The sequence below is a fragment of the Priapulus caudatus genome, unplaced genomic scaffold (assembly GCF_000485595.1).
Source record: "Priapulus caudatus unplaced genomic scaffold, Priapulus_caudatus-5.0.1 Scaffold120, whole genome shotgun sequence".
NCBI lineage: Eukaryota > Metazoa > Priapulida > Priapulimorpha > Priapulimorphida > Priapulidae > Priapulus > Priapulus caudatus.
The window spans coordinates 137,119-155,451 of record NW_014577181.1 but is presented as its reverse complement, the minus strand read 5'-3'; the positions used below and the strand labels follow the sequence as shown (position 1 = coordinate 155,451).

Here is an 18,333-nt window from a genome sequence, read left to right as displayed (position 1 = left end):
CCTACTCGAGCATCAACGCTGTTACGGAGCCGTGTTTGAAAAGCATACGAATTCGGACGTGCGTGGCGGCGAGTTGTGGCCAAAAACATTTTAGTACGAATACTTGTAATCCGCGTTGTTTTGCATGCTAACATTGTAAACCTTAACACTATATTTTGATACTAGATTTGAAAGAGAACTTCACTCTCACGGGATTCGTTTGAAAATATGAAATGATAAGCGCCGGCTTCCCTAAAACACAGATGGACTTTAGAACAGGCAGAACAGCAGAAATTCATGAAATTCAGTATCATTTTGAGTTGGAAAAGTATTCATATATAGGAGGAATTATAGTTATCGCCAACTAATTAACGTTAGTAATCGCGCACGCAAATATCGCATGTAAGACAAGTTTCGAAATAAATATTATGGACAATACAGTTTATTATATTTATAATAAGCAGCTTTGCACGTATATTACCGATATGATTATACGTTATCATTAGTAGGAGGTTTAAGTAGTCGTCGGTGCTTAGCACGCGCATGTTATGTTTCACTATGCATTTGTAATGACGCGCGCGTCGCAATCGCACGCACGCACGCACGCACGCACGCACGCACACGCACGCACACAACACACCACACACACACACACAACACACACACACACCCACACACTTTGCTGGGACAAAGTTCGTTCCTCGTTACCTGTACTCGACTGCCTGTTTAGATTTATTGTGCTCTCTTACCTTTTATGTTGATGTGATGTGAGCCAGAGTATTCCCATGTTGTGTGTGAAAAATATCATATTTTCATACATCAAGTTGTATTTATATGATACGCAAATAGTTCCACATGACACATGTGCGATAACCGGTGCTAATTGCAAGACGCGAGGTTGGTAGTTTCTGTCATGTATTATTACGTTTTTATTTTTACCACAATTATATCTAATCGTGATATTATTCAAGCTAGATAATATTTGAGCTTAACGGTTGAATTGTACGTTGTTGCATTTAATTATGATCTAAATGTCACATTGGCGTAACTGTAGATATACCCAAACTCTGAGGAAATCGTGAGATACAGCAGTTAACATTTTCGATTGGAGATTTTATGAAGGTTCAGTCACGGCGTGCCTCCTTATAATACAAACGGTACGCATGAAAATACGTGTACATTACATAGCTAGTGTAATTCCTACTATTTAAAAAACGCTCTCATTCCGAGTAATTTTATTTATTCCTTGTGCGGAGAAGGTGTGGGGGGGGGGATGGTACAGTATGGGAAGTAACCAGCAAACTCAACCTACGCACGGAGAAAACCGCCAACTGGTCAACTGTCCAGAACGGAAACCCAGCCGTAGACCTCTAGTTATTCAAGGGTCGAGAAAGCAATAAATAGTGCGCGGCTTTGGTGTAGTCGGGCAGCCCCGTGAAAAACACCCTTGTGGGGGGGGTTCTGGGGCATGCCCTCCCCGTGAATCAATTTTGAAATCTACAGGCAAATGATAGTGGGCTCTGCTGGCATTTGAGCATTGCTGATTTAGCACAAAAAAGTGTTTCACTTAATTTTAGAAAATAATGATGTTGAAGATTTTGTTGCTTACATAGAATTAAAAATATTCAATAATGACCAAATACTCCAATTTAATTTTTTCTCACTTTAGAACAGTGTGAATAACTTGTAAACTTCCTGAAATACATTCCATCAAGGACATGCATTACAATTGTACTGGTGCTCACAATCGAACTGTTAATATTCGTCATGAACTCGCTCGACGCCGAGCGAAAGTGCTCCCTCAATATAACGCAAACGGCATGCTGCCTGTTGCATAGAATCAGGAGTAGACGGTGAGCTAGAGGAATGTGTGCCGACGTTCTGGATTATTAAATTTTATAGCTACATGGTGACTGCAGGAGGCGTGTTACAGGCATTTGCGGACCAGGGGGGGGGGTCTAACAAGTAAGACATACCAGCTAACAAAGTTATGTTCTCCTGAAATGTTTATGGGAATGTTTCTTTTAGGTTAACATTATTCAGTAACGTTTAATACTGTTTTAGGAAGTTTTCTGGACATTCTTGAGAACGTTTTTGCACGCGAAGGGGGGGATCTGGGTGGCCTCCCCAGAATTTTTGAAATAAGACCCCTCAGATGCGTTTTTCTGCTCTCGTGGGCAGGTAGGGGCGTCCTGCGGGGGGATAAACCCCCCCTCACCCCTAGGGGGGGGGGGACCACCCTGTACACGACCCTGACTGACTCATTGACCCTGGGTCTCTAGCTTATGGGGCTACGTTACAGTTATATACATGATTATATGTACCGCGCCAAAAGACGGTATAAATTTATTGGAAAGATTATTGGTTACGCGAAAATTTATGCCTGAAAAAGTGCTGCCGCGCGCGTCCGCCGCTAGGCCTGCGACCGCAGTTCCGGCGCCCTTGATTACTACGGCTTACGTAGTAACTTTACTACTAGTTATAACGACTCTCAGATTTTTGTTAGTCTCATACTCACTTTGCATTGCGTGGACCAGCGTCCTACGAGCGGCGCCATGCAGGAAGGGCCTCATTCTTGTCGAACGGTTCACAAATCAAATTTTGTAAACACGAAAACTCAATGTTCTGGTCGAACGGTTTTCACAAAAACTCAATTTTATTGTAAACACAAAAACTCAATTCTGTCCGAACGGTTCCAATAAAACTCAATTTTGCTAAACACAAAACTCATTTGTTCAATCCTGTCCCACAAAACTCAATTTGTGTCAAACACAAACTCAATTCTGTCAATTCTGCTCCCACAAAGCCCCTTCTACATTGCGTGTGCTATATTTGGGCAACAAATCGAGTTTGTAAACCGAGATTCGACGAATTGAGTTTTGTGTTTAAAAATTTTGGTTTTGTGGAACCAGGTTCGACGAGAATTGGTTTTTGTCGTTCACAAAATTGAGTTTTGTGGGACAGGATTGACAGAAGTTGAGTTTGTGTTCACAAAACTAATTGTTTGGTCAAGTTTTATTTAGGTACAATAAATGCCTTGTCCTGCATGGCACCCGTAGCTCGACCTACGCTCGTAGGGTTTAATGTCCCCGTCCCCTTGCAACCTCTGTTTGACCTTGGTCGTTTAGCTATTTTTCTGATAACTAACCTAACCCTACCCTATATATATTATATATTTATATATATGATATATATAATATATATATATATATAGTATATATATATAATATATATATATATATATTTAGTCAGAAATAGCTAACGAGTCAGGTTTCAAACAGATGGTCCTACAGCGGGAATTAGACGGTTATCTGCGCGACCTACAGGATACGTGAAAAATGCATACTATGTATCATGTGCGTTCCTTTAACGATGTAAGTTATTGACTCATGGCGGCACGAGAGCGTAGAGATTCCACGGATTCTCGCTCTCTCTGCTATCATGTGCTTGTAAGTTGTTAAGCTGTGTTTGAGGATGGCTCCTCATAACAATAAATATTATATCAACATAAACATGGTTTGTCCAATAATATTACTAGGTGGCAGCGATGGATGTACCGTGACACTACAGGGGGCTGCTACTCCGAACCAATTGATAAAAATTGGCAATTCCAGGAGAGTACCACATCATGGTGGACCCTGAACATCCCTCTGTATGGTACACGCGCAACGTTAAGACCACCCATCCAATGAAAGACGCAGATCAATATACTCAGCTAGGACCAGTTTGGTCAGCAGGCGTTATCAGGCGGCGGTACAGAACCCTTCGGAGTGGGTTTAGTTCCTGACATACAGCCGGTTAAAGCAGACCTGGTAGTTTCGCGCATATGCTGTGGACCCAAAGGAACTAAATCGTGCAATCTGTGCGCATCTCACACTAACACCCTACCTCGAAGAAATCACACACGATTCACGGCGCACGTGTGCTCTAATAAACTTGACAACGCCAAGACGGATATGCGTCATCAAGCTGACGTTGGAAATCCAGCTTATTGACCACGTTCAACACGCCGTTTGGGAGGCATTGCTTTTTGCCGTTGTCGTTTGGGCTAGTTTTATGTCTCAAGACGTGTTCCAGAGAAAAATGGACGAGATTCTTGGACAGTAGGAGAAGGGGCTGTTAGGATAGCAGACGACAATAGCAGTCTATAGCTCTGAAAACATGGCCAAACGATCAAGTGATACACAAGTTGATGCGCGTTACGATAAGAACGAGGCCTGATGTTCAACAGTGTGCGAAATGTCAGATAACGTACCGTTTATAAAATTCTTCGGTATGCTGGGTTACGTCCACGCGAGTTGGCGCAGCACCCAGATCACTGAAGATCGACGACATTAAAGCGATCGCCACCCCCGAAAACAAGACTGCAATGCCAAGAAGTTCTTAGACTGGGCAACATATATGTCGCCGTTTTATCCAGAGGACTATCCGCATCACACATGTCATCTCCGGGCGATGCTCAAGCGAGATGTTGTGCTGTTCGATTGTACCCTGCCTCACCAGGAAGCGGTTTACAAGATCAAACGTTCGATCATGCAAAACGTCACCCTTGGACTACGTACCCTGCTAAGGAAACAGTCCTGCAGGTCGATGCATCGTTGAACGGGCCTGGGGTGCGGCGACTCATACACGGACAACGTCCCGATTATGTTTTGCTCAAACATCATCTGTCGACAGCCGAGCAACGTTATGCAAATTCGAACGGGAAGCTGCTGCAGCAAGATTTGCATGGAGAGATTCCACACCTTCCTCTATGGCCGCCCACTTCAAAATAGAGTCGGACACAAGCCATTTAGAGTTGATTCTCTGAAAACTTGGCGATCGGCACCTCACGATTACAGCGAATGTTAATGCGCTTACAAGGGTTACGATTTTACCATACGGGTTATCGACCCGGGCCAGACATGCGTCCTGGCAGATTGTCTCTCGAGACAACCCAACCGCGGAGAAAGCGTACTTCCAATTGATCTACGACGTCAAGGTATTCCATGTGCAGTTTCTCGACGTCGAAGATCAGCAGCTGCGAGAGGAGTCTAACAAAGACGCATTCTTTTGCGCTCGCGCGTAGCGAGACGTCATCATATCCGGATGGCCAGATGAGCGACGCGGTCTCCCAACCCGCTCAGGGTATATTGGCCCTTCCGAGACGAACTGAGTGTCGAGAACGGACTAATCATGAAAGGCAAAGAGTGATGATACCTGAGACCATGCAAGCCAGATATCCTAGAGCAGATACATACTGGTCACCAGGGCGTTACCAAGTGCCAACTTAGGGCGAAATCATTGTGTGTTCTGGCAAATATTAACCAGGATATCGACAAGTTGGTGGCACGATGCTCAGCATGCAAACGCACAAACCGAGCCCAACCACCAAACCGCTTCAACACATGAGATTCCCTACCAGACCTTGGCAAACACTTTGGGACAGACTTGTTCCATTTTGGACGGGGCAGAGTACCTGGTACTGGCAGATTACTACACAAAGTTTCCCGTAGTAAGGAAATAGTAGAGAGCATGCCACAACAGGTGCAGTTGTCCAACTAGTAAAACAAGATTCTGTCAGAATACGACGACCTGAGCGTATTATGTTCGATAACGGCCCACAATTTGGCTCAGCTGAATTTAGAGCAGTTTCTACAGTCATGGCAGATAGATGGCGTGACTTAGCTAGCCCCAGGTATCCGAAGTCCAAGGATTCATTGAACGAAACGTGCGCACCGTCAAAGAAATCTCAAGAAACTAAGGAAACAAGGACAGATCCTGATCTAGCCCTGCTGTGTGTTTAGGACCAACACCTATTGACAGTCAGTTGCAAGCCCGGCAGAAAACTATGTTCAACCCGAAAAGTGGTTATGTAACCTTCCGGTCAGAACGGTCGCCCAGCTATCAACAGTCATACGATAGGGATAGGGTACAGGAACGCCTCCAAAGAGAGACACGGTACCAAAAACACTATCACGACCAAGCTGGAGCCAGAAGTTTACCTCCCCTTATGACGTGGAGAGACTATCACGGTACGGATCCGCAAACTGGACTGTTGGTCACCTGCAAAGGTAATTCAAAAAGTGCCAAGAACCACGGTCTTATATGGTGGAAACACAAAATGGAAGATCCTTAGGCGTAATAGACAAACATTACGTAGTGTGCCCAAAGCGGCAAGCAAGTCCATTTGAGGACAAAACCAGTCGTTGTGCCGCAGACTACACAGGCGCGGCCGCATCACAACACGACTGAAAGACCTGTGACCACCAACACAGAAGTGGCTGTTGGCGGTAGGGTCAACAATGACACGTATAGAACCCGTTCAGGGCGGCAGGTTAGACCGCCGAACCGTTATTCAGACACCTAAAAATGGTGCACGGAATACACATACAATAGTATTATATTAATCTATGATTTGTGGTGTGCATAATCGCATAAGTCCGATGTTTTGATTTAGAATTGAATCGTTATTTGTTTAAGTAACTGGTAAAGATGTACAAAGCGATGAACAATCCAGTTAACAGTGTTTTATGTGTGAACATTCCGGTATGCGAAAAGCATTTATTTGTGAACCTTTTTGTGACGACGAACGTTGTATAAAAAACACAGTGCAAGAATATTTGCACAAGAGTCATGACATTATGTTATGTTTTCAGTTCTCAGTCAGTTATGTGGATACAAACCGCAGCAAGTTAAAAATAAATTGTCATGTTTTCGTTATAAAAAAGGGAGTGTAACGTTCCAGTTGGAAAGGGGGATGTAACGATGCTAACGTTTATGACGCGCGCACGAGAGGTACGAGATTCACGAGATTCTCGCTCTCTCTGCTACATGTGCTTGTAAGTGTAAGCTGTGTTTGGAGGATTGGCTCCTATAACAATAAATATTATATCAACATAAACATGCGTTGATCCATAATATTACAGGCTCTGGGGGGGGGGGGGTGTTCGTGTACATGACTCTTTTAGAGCAAAACCTTATATTTTCTCATTCCTTATTGTAAGACACTCAAAAAAAGTTTGGGTAACACTTCTGGGTCAAGTACGTTTTTTCTGTACATACATGTACATTATGTGATTTTCGGTTAGGCGCCAAAGTGAAAAAAATGACAATATTGAAGTTTCAGAGCATAATTCTTTATTAAGCAACCATAAACTATCAAATGTCACTGAATTACATTGAATAAGTATTACTAACAACTTTCCAGCATGATTTGTTGCCAGAAACATTGTTTCATGGTACGAAATGGCTACATTTTGCTTAATTTTAGCCAAAAAATAGCCAAAAATTGCTGTCACTTTGAAAGTAGCTCTAAGTATGATTGCTACTCACTCCCACAATATTGTAGCTAGAGCTACAAAAATTGGCCAAATTTTTTCTTATTAAGTGCTCTAATTGACACAAGCTTCATACTGAAGCCCCCGGGCTCTATATGATGCATAGGGGGGCTGTTGTAACTCGGAGTCAACCCTACCACCAAATAGCAGCCTTTTGCGAATATCATCAAATAATGATAACTTCTTAAGTAAGTGACCTAGGAAGTAGATTTTTGTGGCTACATATAGGTTTTTGACACCAAGGAATTGATTGACACCATTATTCTACATTTTGAAGTTCACCTAATTAGTGGAAGTATAAGATATTTGTCACAGCTGGTTCAAACAAAAATCCCAATGTATTTCGACGAAGGGGTATACTGTATCGTCAATGAAATTCAATTGATGAGACCGCAGCAATTCAGCACTCAAATGTCCCATGCTTGGGGACATTTCATTTGGTGAAACTGTTTTGTAGTGCATTGGAAAACCTAAGTGGAGTCGACATGACTTGGCTACAGGCCGGTGTTTTTGGTCCAACCATTATTCAGAACACAGTTCTCAATGGAGAACACTACAGCCGTTGTCTTGAAGGCATGCAACTCCTTGCTGAAACGTTCCAGCATCTACTCTACAAATAATTCTTTGCCGAGAGAGGTGTTGAGCCACATGCACAAGAGCTTGCTATCATAACAGACCTCAAATCAAGTGTTACGAAAAAGAACGTCACTGACAGTCAGAAGTTGATGGCCAGGTTTACTGCAACTGCATCCAGCAAGTTATTCGAAGATCTGAATACATTCATCGCAACACAGTCTGCTGTGAATGAGAACTCCAGATTCTGGGCTCAGTTCCTCCGCATGATGGCTGTGGTGCATGATCTGTTGAGAGCAGATCATGAGGGGATATGGGAACTTCATCTTGATGCCGTGTGCAAAACGTGCTCTCTACTTATTCGCCGCCTTTGACTCGACCAACTATCTTCGCTGGGCTCTGTCTACCTGGAAGACATGCGGCGTTTACCTCAAACTGCACCATCAGTCCATGACAACTTCTCAAATGGGAACCCATCCATAAAGGAGAAATCCAGCCACTTCACTTCAGTCGATGGTGGCCAGAAGCTTGAGCAAAGTATTAACCTATCATCTGAATGCAGTGACGGAATCATCGGGCATGCCAAGCAGAAGCAGTACGTTGCTCAATCGGACTTGATCTACCATGAAATGATGGCAGTAGAGAATCTACATCAGAGATATGCTGATGTGATGAAGAATACACACGAGTCCTTTAACCACCACGAGTAATCCCAAGCTACTACAGCTCGCAATGGTAAATTTCATTGAAAAGAAGGGGTCCCCTATGCCTCTAGGGGCTTCCCCCTTGCTGCATACTTTCGTGATAAAGAACATCATGGCAAAATACATCAAATATGACATACTGTGCCTTCGCAAAAGGAGAAGAGAAGTACTTGACATTTCGACTCAAAAGGTCCGTACAGAAAACCACAAGACTTTAGTGAAAGCATTCATCGATCGAACCTGAAAATAATGAAAACAAATCGATGCAAGCCACAGAAGACCATCAAGAAAACAGTGACGGAGATGAATGTTGTAGGGGAAACGATTGAAATCGCCCGTGATCGTGGCCTCATGACTACCGAGGACCTCTTGAAATATGATGTTGCACCTTTACCTCTCTTGTTCAATGAGGACGGGATGATGATCAACTCAGGGAAGAGCCTGTCGATTAAGGAGTTTGAGACTAATCTCAAACCTGAGGACTTTGACTATAGCCATCGGAAGAATGCTTCATTTGGCATAGACATAATGGCCACAGTTCGTAATTAGGTTCGTGTGACTAGCCTCTCCAGCTTCAAGGATCTCCTCTTAGCATTTGTATCCATTTCGGATGTATACCATCAGTTCGGGCGATGTGACTATGTGTTCGACACGTACTCAGATGAACCCTCAGTGACGGATAGCGAGAGAAAGAGGCGCACTAAAACTGTACCAATCGAGTACAGTTCAATTGAACCAGGGACATCTCTACCAAAGGCGAGGGAGAGATTCTGGCCTTTAGACATGAATAAGCTTCTTCTTGAGAAGCTAATCTACTGCCATCTTCGTTCAAATACTTCTGAAACATTACAATACCCCGCTGTATTCGGACAAGTGACCAAGGAAGACGAGGATTGGATTGCATCATGGTCCATCAAGGCCATGAAAAAGCATTGCCACACACCTTAAAGCGCCATTTGAAGTAGCTGACCTCCGAATACTCATCCACGTCTTGCACTCTCTCAATGCAGGACACAAAGTGTGTAGTGTGTTGTAATCTCCAACGATACAGATGTCATTGTTGCTCTGCTCTACCACATGCTGGTCTTTCACCACCACAACTTTGAGGAGCTGTGAGTGCGGGCTGGGATGGGAGATCCAACTCGATATATACCCCTTCATACCCTGTTCCAGCGCCTGGGAAATCGGCTCTGTGCAGTTCTGTCGGCTATACACAGTCTTACAAGGTGTGACATAACCAGAGAAGTTGGTACAAAAAACAGCTCTAAAGGCAGATCTAAAGGCACGGCCTGAAAGGTTTCTGAAACACTTCAAGGAATCATCAACCTTCTCTCCGGCCATGACTCGCAACGCCGAGTGAAGGTGCTGAAAAGAGGTAGCGACGCTAAATGTTTATCTGAATATCGAGCAGAGGTTTTCCGCTTCAGCAAAGAGGGTTCTCTCCACAGCCTACCTCCGACTAGTCAGTACAGGGACTCCTGCCTCATATCAAGCGTGAATTCTACAATGCCTACACTATCAGCCATGCATTGGAGTGCCAGCTCGACGTTGAAAACGTTGAGACACTGAAGCCAGAAGATTCTGGCCATGTGAACGACCACGCATAGCTGGTACCCGCAACATCGTGGAAAACCATCGAGCCTCAATGGTCAGTCTCCTGTTCATGTGCTAAGTGTACAAGTACAAGGTACAAGGCTGGGATGAAAAGTGGTAAATTTTGTCGGTGCAGGGAAACATTACCACAGGCTTGTAAAAACCCAATTGTTTGATAGGATCAGGCTGGGTTCTGGTAGGTTGTCTAGCATGCTTATTGCAGCTGAAGTTCGGTTAGGGTATATATATTGTATTTACTTATAATTGAGTATGGTAACAAGGAATATTTTAGACTAGTTTATACATAGGCATTATTTTTCACGAAAGCGTCCACCTGTACAGTTCTATGATGCATGTATATCCTACGATCTTATTTCTATGGGACAATTCATGTCTTAATTTCGCTTTTGGCAGACATCTTATACTTCCTCTAATTAGGTAAACTCCAAAATGTATAATAATGGTGTCAATCAATTCCTTGGTGTCAAAAACCTACATGTAGCCACACAAGCAACTTCCTAAGTCACTTAAGCTAAAGTCACACCAAGCTCCCGGACCGGGCCGGACGCTGCCGGACTGATCCGGGGAGAGATCCTTGTTGGGTCCTGGACGGTCCTGGACGGTCCGGCCCGGTCCGGGGTGGTCCTTGATGGTCCGGCGCATTCCGGGATATCGCCCCGGATGTTTTAAACTGTTTAAAATTGCCGGGGTGATCCGGGACGGTCCGGGAAGTTTTCACCATCCGGGGTGGTCCTGGACGGTCCGTGGCGCGTCCGTGGTAGGTCCGGGACAGTCCGTGGTAGGTCCGGGACAGTCCGTAGTGGCACCGTGTTGAACCGGGCCCATCCGTGGCCATCCGTGTCGTTTTTGTCGGCCACGGATCATTACGGATCAAGCCGGACCCAACACGGATGGGAGCACGGATGGGCCAGGACGGGGCCGGACCAGGCCGAATCAGGTCCGTGGCGGTCCGTGGCAGTCCGGGGCGGTCCGGGGCGGTCCGTAGTGACTCCGTGCTGGGGCCGGCTTCATCCGGGCTCAATCCAGGATGATCCGTGGCGCTGCCGTGCTGGTCCGGCCCGATCCGGCCCGATGATGCTTTTTTTCACCCGGATCGCCACGGATTATAAATTTTACGGTCCGGGGAGATCCTGCCCCATCCGCGGTAATCCGTGGACAGTCCGGCCCCAGTGTGACTTTAGCTTTACTTGAGGAGTTATCATCATTTCACGAAATTCGCAAAAGGCTGCTATTTGGGGGTAGGGTTGACCCTGAGTTACAACAGCCCCCCTATGCATCATATAAAGCCCGTGGGCCTTATTATAAAGCACGTAAAGCACGTAATAAGGAAACTTTTGGCCAATTTTGGCACGTCTAGCTACAATATTGGGCGAGTGAGAAGCAATCATACCTAGAGCTACTTTCAAAGAATTTTTTTGGATAAAATTGAGCAAAATGTAGCCATTTCGTACCATGAAACAATGTTTATGGCAACAAATCATGCTGGAAAGTTGTTTGTAATACTTATTCAATGTAATTCAGTGCAATTTCAAAGTTTATGGTTAGTTAATAAAGAATTATGCTCTGAAACTTCAATATTGTCATTTTTCACTTTGGCGCCTAACCGAGAATCACATATAATTGTACTGAAAAAACGTACTTGACCCAGAGGTGTTACCCAAACTTTTTTTGAGAGTCTTACCATAAGGAATGAGAAAATATAAGGTTTTTCTCTAAAAGAGTCATGTACACAACCCCCCCTCCCCCGAGCCTAGACATAGGTGGATGCTGTGAGGATCTCTGTCCTTTAAAAAATTTCCTCTTATTAATAAAGACTATATGACGACTGTTAGCAGATAGCGGTCAGTCATACGCACAGGCACGCCTAACCCTGTAATCTATCGCACGTCGATGTGGTAGGATATATATATATTCCGTAATGTAATTACTGAAGTGTACGTAGCTTTCAAAATGACATAAGTGAACATATATATTTAAAAGTGCGTTCAAACAAAATATTTTTTTATAGTAACCTATTCTTAATTGTGCCTTCACTTTTTTAATATATGAATTTTATTTAATAAATTTAATTATTAAATCCAACAAAATATGATGTCTGTTGGCAGATAGTGCTCAAGCGCACAGACGCTGTCTACTTACTCCGAAGTATGTAACTCAAAACAGGTGTATATGTCCGACAAAATTATATACGCAAGGCGTAGCTAGCAGGAGTGCGGGCACGGATGGGGCAGTTGTATATATATATTGGCATCTTCTTATATAATCCAAATTTATTGCACAACACGTGAGATCTAGATGCACATGTGCAGGTCTAACTGTAAATACAAAATAATACACACTAAATACTCATACTCATGTAGCTCATGACAATGTTCATTATAACCAAATTAGATAAGCGATAATATCCGATAAATTATATGAAATTAAGCGAGAACAAAGAAAAAACACGTACAATGTATGGTGGCATAGTGAAAAATGTACGAATAATTCGGCTTCTGTATTGATCAACATCGACACGCTTATTCCTAGCGATACCTGTTGTAAACGTCAATGTTGATCAATACAGAAGTCGAATTATTACAGTCGTAAATTAATTATAATATTGCTAAGTTATTATAATTATAAATTATTACATTATTTCAAACCGAATAAACCATCTTCGGAGAAGAAAGAACACTCCCCACATTGAACTACGTTCAACTAAAGTAAACTTAGGAGGAGCCCTCCCGTAGATTTGTACAATCTTTGAGATGGGGCGGACGATGTGATCTGACGAGACCGTCTCTGCATATCGAGACCACCTCTCTCTCTCTCTCTCTCTCTCTCTCTCTCTCTCTCTCTCTCTCTCTCTCTCTCTTCTCTTTATGTATATATATATATATATATATGGCATCTTTTCGCAGGTATTGGCTTTCGTCGTGTTCTGGTTGGCATTATTCAGCTCGTCACATTGCAAAGAAACTTATAAATCACGATACGTGGTATCCATGTCAACAGCAGCGGCAATAGTCGCACTAACGCTGGCTACATTATTGCTGTTTACGCAACAGTTCTGTGGTTTATGCAAGGACAGTGCCGGATACCCGAACAGCTTCATATATCTGTGGGTAAGTGGCGCTTGTAATCATCTGAAGCTTACGAAATTACGAACGATAATAGAATCGTTTATTATTCCCGGCTTAGCAGATTGGTTCCCCATAGTCAGAAAATATTGCCATATCGTTCTGTAGTCGGCTACTCGCGTAAAGACCCTTGTGAGATATCATGCTATTAAGTGTAGAGCCCATCGGGGAACCTAGCTAACCGATGACGAAGCCCATCGTGGGGTCGTGTTATGATCAGAAATACAAGTGAGCAATAATGAACTAGACTTTCGTCATTCAATATAGCCGTTATTTTCATTAATTAAAAAATTATTAATATTATTATTGAAAAAGACGCTGGGGAAAACATACTTCCATAAATATACTTACGTAGCCAAGCCTTACGAAGCAATCTACAAGTGGCTAACGTGCACGTGAGTAGGTATGCATTTTTTCAGTAATTACTGTCCGCCGGCGAACATGTCTCGAGTACCTCCGATCTCTTTTCTTGTGTAATTCCGTTCGCAGAATTTAGTGATACAGTTCATCTTCGCTATCGTGCTCATGGTGAACGCACCTCTCTATATGGTAGCAAGTTGCAAAAGCGGAGGCCATATCACAGCCGCGGTAAGCAACACTAGGGAAGCACTGTTCACTGGGGGCATTGTTCTTGCACATAGCGTAGCATCACGGCTGTCTTTAAGCGAGAAAACTTTCCTCGGTTTTCACCAAGTAATCACAGTTCATACAGGCTCATGGGCTCGCTGCTTTCTAGCACAATTTTGTTTGAATCGTGTCTAAGAAACACATTGTGATCACCTGCCGGTTTTCCGAGCGGTTAATGACGTCAGGAGAAACGTTCTCTTACAGGTGTTTCTGTTCGCGCTCCTGGCGACGTTCATTGTTGGCGTGGTGATGGGAACCAGGGATTTCCAGGCCGCCAGAACAGCAAAGATCTGCAAAATCACGAAAACCGAACTCGATTCTGACACACGCCCTCGATACTAACTCCGATGATGAAAATAATGTTTTGATTAGGAATTTCAAAACATCAATCAGAAACAAAATCCAAACTGTATTTGAAATGTCGCATGCAGGGCTAACGCAATCAAACATTACATATAATCGTCCATTTCATAATTCGTCCGTTCCATAATCGCCGTTTTGCCCAAATAGCCAGTGTTGTGTGAATTTCGCATTTGAATAAAAAGCCGTATGACTCATTATAGCCAGTAAATGGCGCAGCATGCCACTTTATACGTGTCAATCGTAGATATCTACGAGATACATTATACAATTTTCTTACAATCCCTGTAAAATTGTCATTATAATAGCTAAAACCTAACATGTTGTCGAGTTCTCTTTATCCGCGCCAGTTTGCAGCGCCAGCTGATGACCAGTTTTCTTCCTACGCCGATATGGAGGCGCTGCGAGGCTTCTGCTAGCCCGCGGCCAGCAATGAAATGGCCAGGGCCGTAGCCTGTGGTGGTGGCATTTGCCCCCTAGATTTTGTAGCAAAATTAAAAAATAAGCTTAGCTAATAATCGTAAATAACCCTAACGTAATTTTTTTTACATTTATCCGGGAAAGCCTTGTCTCAGAGCCAAAGACGCCCAGTCACCCACGGACGCAAATTAATTTTAAAAAGTGGGGGGCCAGACGTGGTTCAAGAGCTTGCGAGGGAGCGAAGCGGCCGAGGGGGGAGCTGGGAGGGTGGTACCCCGTCCAACGGTAGGAACTTTTCGTATTTATGATCTCTAAAAGGTTCATTTTCGCGCAATTAAAATTTGTTTTAAAGTATATTTTTGTTTGTATCGTTTACATACTATAAACTAGGTCATCTGATCACTAGAGGTCGATGAATTTTCAAGTCTTTCCATTTCAAATACTGTTTTTTTTTACTTCCTCGTGTATATCGTTAATTGTATTCCATCAGGGGCTTCGATCCATTTTGTAGTAGCTTGTTGAGGGGGAGAGGGATGGGAAACTCAGGGAAGGTGGCAGGGAAGACAGCCGAGGGGCGGTGGAAGGAGAAGACGGCTGATAAAATTTTATCATATAGATCTGTGCTAGGATAACCACTCTTCATTTTTAATTCATAATATTTAAAAACTATTATTCTTCTCGGGAGATATAGCGCATGCGCGAACATCGTTTCAGATGTGCAGTACGGCCAAAGGAAAAGTACGTAAATATAGGTTGCTGAGGGAGAGAGGGGTGGGAAAGTGAGGGAAGGTGACAGGGAAGACAGTCGAGGGGCGCTGGAAGGAGAAGGAGGCTGAGCGTGCGACAATGGAGACAAAGGGAAGGGCGGGCGGGGTAAAGTAGTAGTTTTGCACCCTACAGGCTATGGCGCTCTATTAACTATAAACACAGGTCTACTGATAAGAATTTATTACAGAAACCTATGTTGAGATATCCCCTGACCATACTAAATGCGTTTTAATCACAAAATAAAACTCCTCTGCTAAGATATTGCGCATGTGCTGAAACACCAACGTATAGACATGTTATCCAGTGACTAGTATATGCAACGGGAACCCTACATGCAGGTCTGCTTCCTATTTCTGAAGTGAGTTCTACTGATGAAATTTTATCATATAAATCTATGCTAGGATAACTCCTCTTCATTTTAAATTCATAATGTTTGCAAAATATTATTCTTCTCGGGAGATATTGCGCATGGGCGAGCACCGTTTCAGACGTGCAGTACGGCCAAATGAAAAGTTCGTAAATATAGCTTGCTGAGGAAGACTCAGAGAAGGGTGGGAGACTGAAGGAAGGCGGAAAGGAAGATAGCTGAGGTGCGGTGGAAGAAGGAGGAGGCTGAGCGTGCGACAATGTAGACAAAGGGAATATTATAATCTTCTCTGGAGATATTTTTTAGGCGTGCAGTACGACTTAAATAATAGTACGTAATATATACGATATGTATATCTACATTATAAGAGAGGAGAGGCCGATTTTCTGACGCGGCAATCTTCGCCACGGTGAGCATCAAGCCCACGCCACCGATCTCAGTGTATATAGCCCGTGTGTCGGACACCAACATAGGCTTATCCATATTTGTTAAATCCGCCTATATTTGTAGATATAATGACGATAAATAGGCCTTAATACGTACGGGCGATAATTTTAGCAGTGGGGTGATGTCAGAAAAGTAGAACAGCCGAATTCCTGCTAATGTAGCAAATTCCTAATGGGGAGGGGGGCAAAATTTCATGACTCAACTGTATAATGATGAGCGACGGGCGCAGCTCTTGATCGACGTCCATATAGTGTGGAGGGTCTGAGGGTGTAGGGGTGGGTCTGAGACATGGGCGTAAATCCCGGGGGAATTGAAGGAGGGGGGATGGCCTGTAGGTACATATATCCCCCCTGAGATTCAAAAAAAAAACTCCGTTCTCCGTGCCTCACTTGAAAGTTCAGCTAATTATGATAATTTGGAGACATGGGCAGACCTAAATCATTTCAATTACTGCAGGGGCGTGTACAGGGGGGAGGGGTCCAGGGGGTCCGGACCCCCCCCCCCTGCTCGCGCAGAAAACGCATCTGAGGGGGTCTAATTTCATATAGTTTTTTGACCCAGACCCCCCCCCCTTCGCGTGATCATTCCCCCTACTCCTCGGTACGGATTTACGCCCCTGGTCTGAGACAAGGCTTTCACGGATAAGTGACAAAAAAAATTAAGTTAGGGTTATTTACGATTATTAGCTCAGCTTTTTTTAAATTTTGCTCCAAAATCTAGGGTGGCAGCTGCCCCCTTGCCCCCATAGTCTACGGCCCCGCGAAAGGTAGAAATCGTGTAAATAGGATGCTAGCTAGCTTGGACTATACCTCATAATCTCATAAGTATTATAACGAAGGCTATAAGGACTATAACTAAGACGGAGAGAGAAGTGGATCAAATCGATAGATCAACACTGCAGATTGCAGTGGAAAAAGTTGCAATTTTGCAATTTACCAATGATGAAGGAAGAGAATTCCAATACGGAAGGACAGAAACAAAGAAGCTAAACTTTTCCTTAGAAGATGACAGAAGACTATCAGGTGAGTAGCTGCATAGGAATCAGATCCAATAAGAATTACTTAGTGAAATCGGCGAATAAAAATGAGTCATGAAACATGTAATTGTTAAAAGCAAATAATTTGGGATAAATATATCAGGTTACAGTACATTATTTTTTAATAGATGGCGCTGCAGCCGCTCCATGACCACCCCATGATGCCATGATTGTTGTGATTGTATGAACTGTATCTTTTCACGTCGTTTTATCATCTGGCTGTGGTAGGAATTATATTTCGCTGTGGTTTCACTATAAATATCAAATTACGTAAGTGTCTGGACTGTAAGCATGTCATAACGAACTATGGCAGATATATATACGAAGTCCGAGTCATATGCACTGAACTAAAAGTTTTACTGTAAAAGTTAAAACTAACTTACTTAGGGTGCAAATTCACTTTAGGCACCTTAGGTATCACAAAGTGATGCACAGATTTCTGTGTATCATCAACTGATGCACAGACTTTTCGTATATCAAGGAATGATGCAAAAACCCTAACCCTAACCCTAAGACACTTCGTGATACCTAAGCCAAGGTTATACTTTACGCTGTGGCTATATGCCCGGCAGCCGTCAGATCTACGGGCGGCTGCCGGGCATATAGCCACTGTGTATATTTTAGGCAGTGGCTACGGGTACGGGAGTCCATTCGCTTTCATACTTAACGAGACAAAGATGGCGGCGGTGGCGCTAGATTTCGAAATAACGCCTTGGGAAATAAATTCACGATTTGAGAGTTTAGATGAGCTAGAACCCTAACCCTAACCCTAAACCTAACCCTAACCATAACCCTAAACCTAACCCTAACCCTAATCCTAACCCTAACCCTAACCCTAACGTAAAAAAGGGGCTTGAACGACCGACGGCTACCGTACCTCCAGCCACTGCGTATATTTTATTCATGTTGTGTTGTTAGGCCCCATAAAAAAAGATGTTAGTTTATCATCCCCGCCCGCATCACTTTTTCCGCCCGCATCAAATTATTTTTTTTTTTT

The 18,333-nt window shown here is 43.5% G+C and overlaps 2 protein-coding genes across 6 annotated transcripts in view; both read left to right on the top strand.

Annotated features, from left to right (window-relative positions):
- The window catches only part of LOC106805595, a 15,517-nt gene extending 919 nt beyond the window's left edge, over nucleotides 1–14,598 (top strand). Inside the window, exons 1-4 of one of the 2 annotated variants that reach the window (XM_014807250.1) lie at nucleotides 1,127–1,136; nucleotides 13,093–13,296; nucleotides 13,801–13,899; nucleotides 14,143–14,598. In XM_014807250.1, the coding sequence (XP_014662736.1) occupies nucleotides 13,177–13,296; nucleotides 13,801–13,899; nucleotides 14,143–14,280 (357 nt within the window). In that variant the 5' untranslated portion in view covers nucleotides 1,127–1,136; nucleotides 13,093–13,176 and the 3' untranslated portion in view covers nucleotides 14,281–14,598. Of the gene's footprint in view, nucleotides 1–1,126; nucleotides 1,137–13,092; nucleotides 13,297–13,800; nucleotides 13,900–14,142 lie in introns of those variants that run through there. The other variant, XM_014807249.1, reaches the window with a different exon arrangement.
- A 2,881-nt stretch (nucleotides 14,599–17,479) lies between these two features.
- LOC106805609 (D-glucuronyl C5-epimerase-like) overlaps nucleotides 17,480–18,333 on the top strand; it is a 113,632-nt gene continuing 112,778 nt past the window's right edge. For 2 of the 4 annotated variants that reach the window (XM_014807290.1, XM_014807283.1), the window contains exon 1: nucleotides 17,500–17,606. The gene's annotated coding sequence lies outside the window, so the exon portion shown is untranslated. Of the gene's footprint in view, nucleotides 17,607–18,333 lie in introns of all 4 variants that reach the window. The other 2 variants (XM_014807286.1, XM_014807287.1) reach the window with 2 other exon arrangements.